At 35.1% G+C, this 12180-nt stretch overlaps 1 protein-coding gene and 1 long non-coding RNA gene across 6 annotated transcripts; one reads left to right on the top strand and one right to left on the bottom strand.

The window, feature by feature from the left end:
- Nucleotides 1–285: 285 nt before the first annotated feature.
- On the bottom strand, nucleotides 286–1130 carry LOC125218362 (uncharacterized). The gene is made up of 3 exons (XR_007175942.2): nucleotides 1054–1130; nucleotides 820–944; nucleotides 286–541 (listed from the first exon to the last, which is right to left on the bottom strand). It is a non-coding gene; the product is annotated as an uncharacterized LOC125218362 (long non-coding RNA).
- Nucleotides 1131–4018: 2888 nt separating this feature from the next.
- Nucleotides 4019–8039, top strand: LOC125221549 (UBP1-associated protein 2A-like). Of its 5 annotated transcripts, XR_016134414.1 has the most exons (3): nucleotides 4019–5353; nucleotides 6419–6463; nucleotides 7169–8039. XR_016134414.1 is itself a non-coding variant. In XM_089062396.1 (2 exons), exon 1 carries the CDS (start codon nucleotides 4096–4098, stop codon nucleotides 5341–5343), a length of 1248 nt encoding a protein of 415 aa, XP_088918522.1. In that variant the 5' UTR covers nucleotides 4019–4095; the 3' UTR covers nucleotides 5344–5353; nucleotides 7169–8039. The 5 variants fall into 5 exon arrangements, 4 of the variants coding, with proteins under 4 accessions (XP_088918522.1, XP_088918521.1, XP_047979629.1 ...); XM_089062396.1 differs by lacking the exon at nucleotides 6419–6463; XM_089062395.1 differs by having other exon boundaries at nucleotides 6419–8039.
- The last annotated feature ends 4141 nt before the right edge of the window (nucleotides 8040–12180 follow it).

Genomic DNA, 12180 nt, shown 5'->3' with positions numbered 1-12180 from the left:
GTACTGCAATATGTGAAGCATTGCGCTGCAATTATAGCGCTTGCAAAATTGAACTCATTAGGATGCAATAACCAATTAATGGGAATACAGTGTTTGACCAATATTATAAAATTACCAATTAATTGTATTGTATTGTGCAAGTACTAATGTAAATTCACATAATACTGCACACCACAAAGCAATAGTAAATAATACAGTGAGAACAAATTTGCAATCATTTCGAGTTACAACAACATGAACAAATTCAATAATGTAATATGTTAACTGCAAACACTACGTGGTAACAATGTAATATTCATGACTTTAACTTGCAATCTGGTAAGGTAAAAACAAATACGACTACAATCTTCAAGTACTTCAAAACGAACTAAGTGTTCTCTTATTCCTTTTGGCTGCCGAAATTTATAGTCACGGGACACATTTCTCCGCACTTTCCACACCGACGCAATGGTTTCGCCATCAACTTCACAACCTTCTCCTTCATGGACACCAATCAGCTTGCAGAACTGTTTCCCGAAACTGCAATTGACCATATGGTGGACTGCAACATGTACCATATAATGCAACAATCTTGTAAAAAACAATATATGACCACAAGAACTTAATCAAAAGCGAATTAAAACGAATTTTAACAATAATCAGTAGGTTCATAAACAAAAAAAAACACTCAATTCATAGCAAATAACATATAATCTCAACACAAATAGGAACATACTCAACTAAACAAGTTCTAATCAAAGAAAGATAGAACCTAACAAAATTGACCAATAATTATCGAACACATATAAAATTAAACGTCTACAACATATAATTTCTCACCTTCTGGAAAACCCATCCAAATCAAAACTGATAATCGAATCAGTTGCCATGTCGTCTGCAATTTGCAGTCGGATGTAAATTATGGAGCTGAAAGAAGGCAGAATCGTCTTCGATCAGTTATGGAACTGCAAATTGTGGAACCAAAAATGTTGAAACTGAATAAAATTTGTTGCAATTGGAATTAAATTGTTGACAATTGAAGATGGAATTAATGAACTTGAGGAATATCATCACCAGATTTGGATCGCGTGAATATCATCTCTCGATTTTGGGGGGTGAGAAATCTGGAAGAAATCTGGAATAACATCACCAGATTTTGGAAGAAATCTAAAACAAAATTTGTTGAATAAGGAAAAAACGTGAATTGTGGGGTGAGAATAACCAATGTCAAAATTACCCTTTACCCTATTTTTCTATTTTTATAATTGAAATTAGATGCCACATGGCAGCATGACAATGGTCCAATTTCCAGATCCTATGATTGAGAATGGTGGTATGGTGTCATAATAAAAGGTGTTGTCATTTTAGTATATCCCTATAGGGTCCTATTCTAATGCTTATAGCACCCTAATCCAAAATCAAGACTAAATCTCCACCATTGGATTTTAAAATGAGTGGATGAGATTAAAGCTCACAAATCTCAATAAATAGTAGACAAAATATCAACAAAAGGGTAATATCGTCATTATGTTATCATATGATAATTTTCGTGGGTGTTTTTTTATATCAACATTGTGTATTACAAATATCAACAATATGACATTAGAATATCAATACAAGGACAAGAAAATATCAACACATTTTTATTGAGATTGGACATGCATAATATTGAGATTTTGCCTACAATATATTGAGATTTTTTGTTGCATTTGTTGATAAAAGCTGCTTATCAACATGTACGAAAATTGAAATATAATTTATCAAATTTCATCACCCGAACATCTGATGCACTTTTTATTTGCATTATAAATGCCTGCAAGTATACAGAGTAGGTATAGTATAGCAAAAGGTTAGTACCGGATATCGAACACGGGGAAGACGTACACAAAGTGTCTATCTCCTACTAGAACTCAATTACTATCTGGAGAAACAAGAATTTTTTTTTTTTGAAAATTTTTGAAAACAGAAAATATTAAAAGCAGTAAACAACTAAATGCAAGCAAATCACGAAGAGAAAAGTATAGAGATAAGGGAATTCCAGGGATGTGCTTTCACTTTTATGGTTATACAAATTCCAAACTACAATACCCTAGCACAGTTAATACTTTGAAAGGACGAGTCACCTAGCTTATGCTCATGCGATACAAACGTTGATTACTAACATTAGGGTTGTCAATCCTAATACGTAACTCCAAAAAGCTCCTAAGACCCTTGAAAAGTCCTCACTCTCAATTAACAGTGCCGTTTTAAAGGAAGCTAACTGTAGTGTCTACTAAGTGGATCTAACTCGCTAGAACTCTGTCACAGTTATGAAGCAAGTTATATTAAATCATACATAATTGTGTCACTCAATTACGAAGCATCATGATTAACTTAGGGAAGAAACAAAGTAAAAACAAAACGGATATTAAATAGAAAACGGAATTGTATAACCAAAGTTGCTACTAACACATCCCTAGAATCCTATGAGTTTAGTTACACATAATTGAATAAACTAAAAACATAGATTGAAGGGAAAACAATTTGAACATAAAACTAAAGCAAATAAAACCCGTAGGTAGAATCCTTGTCGTTCTTGATGTTCTTGAAATCCTTCTCCAACTCCTTGCACAATTGAAGTACTCTAGTTTTTGATCTCTATGAATATTGCAAGTAGTAACTCTCTTTCTCTATGAATGTGTTCTCCTCTTTTTTTGAAGCTTGAGGTCCTATTTATAGGGGAAAATTATTCCTCATCATAGAAGGAAAAGATCTTCAAAATTTGGTAAATCTTGGAGCAAATCTAGGGCTGGTCGGATTCGCCGCCTTTCTCCGGCGGTCGCCGTGTTGGAGTCCAGAGACTCTGACCCTTCGGTGGCGGACCGCCACATGTCCTCCGGCGGTCGCCGGGCGAGACTCTTCTCCTAGCGTAAATTTCCGAGGCGGACCGCCACATGGCTCTGACCGCCGGGCGCCGGCGGTCGCCGTACAACTTCGCGGCGGTCGCTGGTCGCCGTCTGACTCCAGATTTCCAGACTACGCGTTTTTACTCCCCTTTTCGGCTCAAATATGCACATTTCTCACAAAACACGTCAAAATACCAAAATGTATAAAATATGCAAATAATGGACATGTAGAGTGATTTTGATAGTAAAAACGGACCAAATAATGGCCTTAAAACAGTGCAAAATCCGAGCGTATCAACATCGTCGGAACATATGCAATTGAAATCTCGTTGGAATCCTTATTAAATTATCTTTAATTTGATATATTTTTTGCGAAAAAATAATTTAAATTGAGAGAGTTACGTAAATTTAAAGATTTGAGATGATTTTGAGGAGAGAGAAAGTAGTTAGTTATAATTACTACATATAAGATTTGAAATTAATACCCTTTTAATTTAATTAATAATTATTTAAATTTAAAATATATTACACTTGATATTATATTAACCACAAGATCTTCTAATCTAATAGTTGAAAATTAGTCTCAATTTGGGATTGGTAATTACTTAGCAATTGATTACATCTCTATGCTATATATATATATATATATATATATATATATATATATATATAGGGATGTATTCAGGTTAGAACGCTAAGTATAAGTAAAACTCAAAACACTTGCAGTCCATTGGATTTTATGATCTAACGGTTAGATTAATGCCACGTGTCATCTAATGATGTAGAATTTTAGACTAATAATGTAGCTCGGATAATAATGTAGCATTTTAGTTTATTAATGTACAGTTTTAGTCTTACAATGTACATTTCTAGTCTAATAATGTACCTCGGCTAATAATGTAGATTTTTAGTATGATAATGTAACTAATCACAACCATCCAATCTAATGATCCAAGGACTGTGATTAGTGCTGTGTTTTACACTAAGATGCTGTAAGGACCCTAACACACCACTATATATATATATATAAAAATAATAAATTGGGATAATTATTTAAAATTGAAATACACATAGGAATAAAAATAGAAAGTGCACGGACAGAGGGAGCATCACTTTCCTCTCTCCTCGTATAAATGCTACCTTCGTCCCATAAAATTCCATTTACCGTCGTCCCCTTTCTAAAATCGCCACCCCCACGAAACAAAACCCTAACACCTTCCCCCCAATTTCCATGGCTCCAAAACGGAAACAGGAGCCCGAAGATATAGTAGCCGGAGAGGGAGAATTAGAAAAAGAAGAATTCGAAGAAGAACAAGTGGTCGAAGAGGATATTCCAGAGATGAACCAATCCGGAGAAGATCCCTCCGCCGACGAACAACTTGAGGAAGAGCCCTTCGAGAAGCTTCTCGAGCCCTTCTCCAAGGACCAGCTCACTCTCCTAATCAAGGAAGCTCTCGCAAAACACCCAGATCTAGCCTCGATTGTGCACGCCATGGCCGACTCCGACCCCGCCCACTGCAAAATCTTCGTCCACGGCCTCGGCTGGGATGCCAACGCCGATTCAATTACGTCTGTGTTTTCCAAATACGGTGAAATTGAAGACTGCAAAGTGGTCAGAGACAAGAACACCGGGAAATCGAAGGGCTACGGCTTCATTCTCTTCAAGCAGCGCGACGGTGCTCGTCGCGCCCTTAAGGAGCCTCAGAAGTTGATTGAAGGCAGGATGACTTGCTGCCAGCTGGCCTCGGCCGGCCCCGTGCAGACTCCCGTGCAGTCTGCTCCAGCAATTGTTGCTTCACCACCTGCTTCAGAGTACACGCAGAGGAAGATATATGTTAGCAATGTGTCTGCGGAGCTTGATCCGAAGAAACTTTTCGACTACTTTTCGAAATTTGGGGAAATTGAGGAAGGGCCTCTGGGGTTGGATAAACAGACTGGGAAGCCTAGGGGGTTCTGTTTGTTTGTGTATAAGAGTAGCGAGAGTGCAAAAAAAGCGCTGGAGGAGCCGCACAAGCAATATGAGGGTCATATACTGCATTGCCAGAAGGCGATAGATGGCCCTAAACACAGCAAGGGTCACTTTAACAACCAGCAACAAGGGTATCATCATCACCAGGCCAAGAGGGGGAGGTATGCTGGACACAGTGGTGGTCACTTGATGGCTCCGAGCGCTGGACCGGCTGTTCCTTCTGGAGGGTTTGGTCCAGCAGTTGCCCCGGCCGCGATAGGGCAGGCTGTGGCAGCTCTGTTGGCCACTCAGGGGGCTGGATTGGGTATTGGGAATTTACTTGGGGGGATTGGAAATGCGCAGGGAGTGCATCCTATGATGAACAATGCAGGTTTCGGAGGTCCGGGTGCTGGTGGAGGCTATGGAGGTCAACCTGGTATGCATGGAGGTTATGGTGGCCAGCCACAGATGGGTCCGGGTGGTGTAAGGCCGCATCAGGGTGGGGCACCCTATATGGGTCATGGTCACTAGGTAACTGGAGGTATGTGGATACTTTTTACTATGTCCTTACCCCGGTCTTTAAATTTACGCAACTTAGCTGTGATGCCTGAGTATATCAATTAGTGCCAAAATGCATACGTACGGACTCTAGAGTGTCTTACTCAATAGTGCTTTTGATTGATTGAAGCAGAGGAAGATTTCTTTAGTTTAAAAGATGTAGTGCTCAAACTTTTATCAGAGATATATATCCTCCCCACCATCTAGGAGCAAACATGAACACTAGTTAATCTCCCCCCCATGGAGAACATTAAGGGAAATCTTTCCTAAAGTTATTGGTTTTATGTTTTAGTACTCCCTCCGTCCGAACATTTGGTTCGGCACGGGTTTTAATGTATAATTGGTAAAGTAAGAGAGATGGAGATAGGGTATTGTTAGTGAGAGTGGGCTCCACATCATTAAGAGTGTCGTGTATTGGTATATGTTGTAAATAACATGATGTGTAGGGGTAATGTATTGTTTAACTATTCCAAAATTAGAAAGTTCATACTTTTCAGGGTCGGACTACTGAGGAAATAGTTCATACTTTTCAGGTACAGAGGGAGTATTATTGATGGTTATAACACAAATCTCCACAATATATTTTGTCATCAATGATTCAATCAGGGTCTTTAGTTATACTGGGTGATGAAAACACGAAGCTTAGGAAACTTATCCATAATATGTTGGGGCTGTGGCTTAACCATTAAGTTGATTGAATATGTACGTATTTGTATGGTGAAGAGACCTTTTATCTGGAACTTGTACTTCAATAAATAGTGAACTTGGACTAAAAACTGCTTGAACTTCTTCTCCATTGGAGATCACTTAGATGATGGAAGTGGATGTTTAAATATGTTAGCATTAAATGGATGATTGTTACGAGGTCAAGTAGTGAAAAATTAAAAACAAGCTCGAGTGTATGTATTAATATCCTTCCGCGCTATTCCAAAAAATTAGGCCATCTGTAAAAAAGATTGATGCTTTGTGCATCTTTTTTTGAAGCACTTTTTATTAAAACTCCTGCTGTGATTATGACTCAATAGTTATATATGCTCTCGTCATTCAGGTAATATTACTTTTTGGTTCAGTAACCATCCACATGTTTCTCATAGTAAGTTACCCAGATTTCGCAGTTCTATGCATCATTTTTCATGATTTTACGAGTTCACTATACTCCCCTTTTGGTTAAACTTTTCAATGTGACTCAACTTCAGTGCATAGTTTCTTATGATCAAAAATTTGTTTTGCTTTTCAAATTATTTTTTTTATGTTTTTTTCATTGTGCAGATTCTTCATAAATGCATCAAACTTTTAGTTTTGGACTCTGGTGATTCTTCTGAAGTTCGGGCAATCATGCAAATGAAGTCTTTCCTTGTAGCAAAAAGTTTCCATTTGCCTAAAGACTAGAATCTAAAATATGTATCATGTTTCTCTTTTTCTTACTTCTATCTGTCTGAATATTTTCTAAAATGTCTTACTTTGGTCTTATTACAACTTTCCCAAAGGGTTGAGAACCAGTGGCTTGATTCCTACTTCTGTGTCTTTGAGATTTGAGTGCGTCGGTTTCCTATCTATTTTTACTTTGAATTTTAGCATTAATATTTCTTCCGTTTGATTTATTTTATAATTCAGCCTTTGTGCTACAATGTAGTTTTTGTAAACATAACTTCTTTTGATTACCCGGATTAAGAAAAAGTATGGTCCTTTGCATTGATCTCTAAGCAGACGATTTAATGGGTTTCTGAAGTGGCATCTTCAGTACCTTGATTTTGACTAACATTCATCGTAGTTTGTTCTTGTAACAACATTGGTGCAGGAACTTATAGTGACAGTGCAACTGAAAGCCTTCCATGTCAGTGCAACTGCCAATTCTTTGCCTTGTGCTGTTGTTCATCGCACATGAGATGTTGACCAATACTTTCTAGGTCGCACATAGTTCAGATGCGTTTAAGTCGAGTATGTTCTGAGGTATAAAAGCTTACAGGCTACATAAAAAGTGGCGTAATTCTTCATGTGGGTGACTTTCTCAATTGACTCTTCAAGTTTCATATGGTCTCATCTTCTGTTTGTTGAAAATTGCGGATTTGATTCAGTATCAAGCTTTCCTTAAACTGATTTCTCAAATTTGACTTCGAACACATTGTGTTGCATGGTCTTCTCTCTTGGTAAGCCTAGGGCTAAAATCTTATTTTTGGCATCATATTCCCATTCCAATCTCGGAGGGTTGATGAATTTTGAAGTTGATGCTGGAAGAGCTTGCTGCTAATCTTGATACGGATAGCAGGTAATGGCCCCTTGTCACCAGGGAAGGCCTCAGTGTAAGTCATCAAGCAACTCCACCTTTTTGAAGAAACTATTCTCCATAATGCCATGAAATAGTGCTCGATATGGCATATATTTATGTACCAGGAAACATAAGTACTGTTCAACTTATCGTTGTGGATGTCTGTTGATTATGATCCATGTCGGTGGCTTAGTACAAAGAAGTCTGATTTGAGGTTCCTAGGTATTAAAATTCCGGAATAGGTAAGGACTTCAAATTGGCTAAAGAGAAGGGATGGTAGGGGTGTTGTACAGATCAGGAAACATAAGTTGCAAATGGTTGAGACATGAGAAGGAATTGTGTGTAAATACTTATTTCGGTGTGGATGAATTGATGATCTCTAGCGAAGGTACGTATTCTCTAACCCGTGTCCACAACGTGCCTAGTCTTAGTATCTTCCTTGATGTATGAAGTATAGTTATTCGTTCATTTAACAAATACAAGCAAAATAATGTGCTATTTGTAACAACGGATCACTAATGACATCCATATCCCACAAAAATTTATAACGAAAAAGAATCTGAATGAGATTGAACATTGTGAAAACGTTAAAGAATTAAAAAAAATGTTAGAAATTGGATAAAGCCTCGTCCTGCACTTAAATTGCTTTGTTATATTAGAGAATCTACTTGAGTGCCTCTATTGTTAGTTAACAATTTTTAAAACTCAAAACATATTTTTTTGGGTATATTTTTAAACATATTTCTTTTGAGTATACGTCGCATTAAAAAGTAGTCCAATCATTTGGCAAATTCAAATTTTATACTCCTTCCGTCTCCTAAAAGATGTCTCTCTTTTCTTTTTAATTTGTCTCGTTAAAAATGTCACATTTTTACTTTTGGAAAAAGTTCTCTCTTATATAAATTTAAAATTTATTTTCTCTCACCGCTTAACACACTAAACAAAATCATTTAAAATCTTGTGTCGTTTCACAATTATGACAACTTTTATGGGATAGAGGGAGTATCATTTTTTAGTATATGTATTACAATTTTGCAGTAATATTATATTTGGTGTAGTTTTATAGAAAAACTTAAAAATGGGTTTGAGCTTAGCGTATGGTTGAAGATAGTTTTAGAATTCTCTCCTCAAAATTTGCAATGGTAAGTTCTAATTGCTTTACAACTTCTACTCTTATCTTTTACAACTTTAAAGTTGTCTGTACTATAGTATATTCTTCGCATTTGTCCATTTCCAGAAGTTTAACAAATTAGCTCCACAGTTGTGGTAAACAAACGCAAAACCATAAACCCTGCCCAAAACAAACTACTGTCAACAATTCTTTGATGATGAGACTGATGTTAAATTACATTATTCTCTATGAATAAATAAGTTAAATCAGATGTTTTGTTATTTTCAATAAAGAGAAATGACTTGAATAACTTGGGATAATTCAAAAATGGAATATGATTGAAGTATTGATACGGAGGGAGCATATAACTCTTGACAATTAGACTAAAGTATAAATCTCAGAATATTAATAACTTAAAAGATATGAAAGATGGGGGTGTTACATATATGGGATGTGTTGTTGAGACTTAAGATTATGAAGAAAATGTTAATAAAAAAAATGTTAAAAAAAATGTTAAGCTAACTGAGTGTCTCATAGTCATTCCTTGCCAAGTTTGACTAGTGTGTTCACAACTCTTTTTCGCCCATCTCAATTAACCAAATATCACAACAGTATCACATGGGGGTTGGCATTCGGTCGGTTTGGTTATTGATAAAAAAAATAATTCTCATTTCAAGAAACGAAACCAAACCAGACTCAAATTCATTTAGTTAATTAACCAGTCAATTATAATCTCGATCGGTTAATCGATTGACCAAAAATAATTGAATTCATTAATTTACTAATAAAATTTAACTATCTTGGACTTTTTTAAATCACTTCTCATAATTTTTATTAGTGAATCTAACTTAATCTACACTGTTAATTTCTTTTTATCACACCCAATGTAGGAAATATTGAGAGAAAAATTTCTCCAACAATATTAGGAGTACATAGTTGATAATTTACTCTTAATAGTTATAATACATTTTGCATTTGAAAGTGATACTCTCGTCGTTCCATGTTAATTGAGTCATTTTTCTATTTTGAGAAGTACCAAAATAATTTAGTAATTTCTATTTTTAGTAAAAGGTAATTCTCTTACTTAAGTTATTCTCTCTCAATCTTTCTTATTTTATTCACCATCCACTTAACACACTATTCTTAGACTTTGTGTCAAAAAAATGTCTCTATTAACAAGGAACGGATGAAGTATATTTTTAAGTATACAGTTAAAATTTAATTTATTTTTGGTTATTTTGGTTAACGATCATCTATTGGTTATAACCAATAACCGATTTCTTCCAAAACTATTAAGCAGAACTGAACCGAAATTAGAATTCTACTGTCATTTGTTTGCATTTGATTAAATCACGTCTCTATCATGTACTCCCTCTGTCCCATTAGAAATGAAACGTTTGCTTTTTTATACATGTTTTGAAAAAATAATAATAAATAGTTAAAGTGGAGAAAAAATAAAGTAAAAAAGAAAATAATATAAAGTGGACTCTCCTCTACATTATTCTCTCTCTTACTTTATTTTTTCACCACTTTAATTATTTATTATAATTTTTCCAAAATAAGTGCACAAAAGTAAACGTTGCATTTTTAATGGGACGGAGGGAGTATACATTTGTGAATTATCTGGCAATTAAGCTTGTATACAATCATAGAATTTACTAACCTTGCATAAGAAAGTTAGTCCACTAAAGATAGAAATTTCCTTATATTTTTTTAAATGAATTTCTTCACCATATAAATTCCAGTCTCAAGAGCTGCCAAATACCAGAAATCGATATATAGATTCAAAGCTTGAATCATAAACACACCTCACATCAGCAAGGAAGCCATGGATGATGCATCAGAGCCTCTAAGAGAAGACAAGCTCGCATCGATTCACTGAGCTTTCTTCTCCCTAATTAGTCCTACTAATTTGTTCAAAAACTCAACTACGAATCAATTGAATCGATTGGTTATTGAATTGTTTTTCAATTCATTTGCGTAACAAAAGCAAAAATGAGAATTCTGAAGTTATTTGAGAAATTTTAGAGTTGTTTGTTTGATATCTTACCAAAAAAAATGAGAACTTTATTTTCTTTGATGTATCATAGTTGCTGTTCGTTTTATTATTAGTTGAATAAACTTGGGTTTCGTATTTTTACAAAAGTTGTTTTGTCTTCCACGTGTACATCCACATGTGCTAGTTAAGCCAAACAGGATTTGAAATGCCTCATTGGGTATTCGGGGATCACCGATTGACCTACCGCACAAAACGTATATCAATTTCAATGTTCATATATATGTTATAGTATCACTTTCAAAGTTGGTGAAAAATACCATAATATGGCAAAGAGTTCATGATTTTAAGAATTAATATTTTTTTTTATTCCATGACAATGATGTTGTAATAACAATTTAACAATAATAACAACAAAACAAATACGTACAACTACTTAGACACATTATCATTCAGGGTAGTGATAACTCTATATATTGTACATACTCCGAATTATGATCTGCACCGTTAGATGACAATATAACAACAACTGTAAAATATGTAGAATTGAATAGGAATGGAGAAACCTCCATGGAAGGAGGAAGATGAAAAGCGTTGATTGTGAGATTGGAGAGAAAAGGAGAATTTGTTTATTGACTACATTTTGGAAAGTGTTCACTACAATTTACAATAGATTGCCTTATATAGGCTGAGAAATAAATGCTAATCTAAAACCTAATTACATTTTATTCTCTAATTCTAATAGCCTCCCTCAAGATGAAAGCAAACAATTGCTAGCATCTTGACAAGAACATCAAACTACAAAAGAAGCATCAACATAAATGCTAATTCTCTAATTCTAATAGCCTTCCACAAGATGAAAGCAAACAATTGCTAGCATCTTGACAAGAACATCAAACTACAAAAGAAGCATCAATATAAATGCTAATCTAAAACCTAATTACATTTTAATCTATAAGGAGAAAAACATCTTGAAATTTCAGCAGCAACTCCATAGACTTGAGTTGTTATTCACTTCCATCACAAAGGAAACTTGTCTTGCAGTTTGGAGTGGTAGGAACCTGCATTATCAGGTATTGTACCTCCAATTGAAACAAAAGCCAAACAACATGCTAGAACAGAGACTCTTTTCCAGATGTTGAAGATCTCGATCAGAGAAACCTAAAAAAAATTGGAGGAGATTTGTGGAGAAACCGAAAAGAGATTTCGAGAGATTTATAGAGATTCATGAGATTGAGAAACAGAATTGAGATTTCAGATTCATTGAATCCTATTTCAATCTGTGAGAACAGAGAAAACCGATTTAGATCGGTGATTGAATCATGGAAGCTGTGAGAACAGAGAAAACCAAATTAAATTTATTTCAGGTACAAATAGATTATAAAAAAAAAGATTTGGAAGCTGCATTGGAAATTGGAATCATGGAAGACCTCTTTG

The sequence above is a fragment of the Salvia hispanica genome, chromosome 1, assembly GCF_029641045.1.
Source record: "Salvia hispanica isolate PSC_SH4W2 chromosome 1, Shi_PSC_v1, whole genome shotgun sequence".
NCBI lineage: Eukaryota > Viridiplantae > Streptophyta > Magnoliopsida > Lamiales > Lamiaceae > Salvia > Salvia hispanica.
This window is presented reverse-complemented; position numbering and strand designations above follow the sequence as displayed.

Excerpts from the sequence above, each read along its gene's own strand:
- LOC125221549 (XM_089062396.1), top strand. The coding sequence starts at position 4,096 with ATGGCTCCAAAACGGAAACAGGAGCCCGAAGATATAGTAGCCGGAGAG.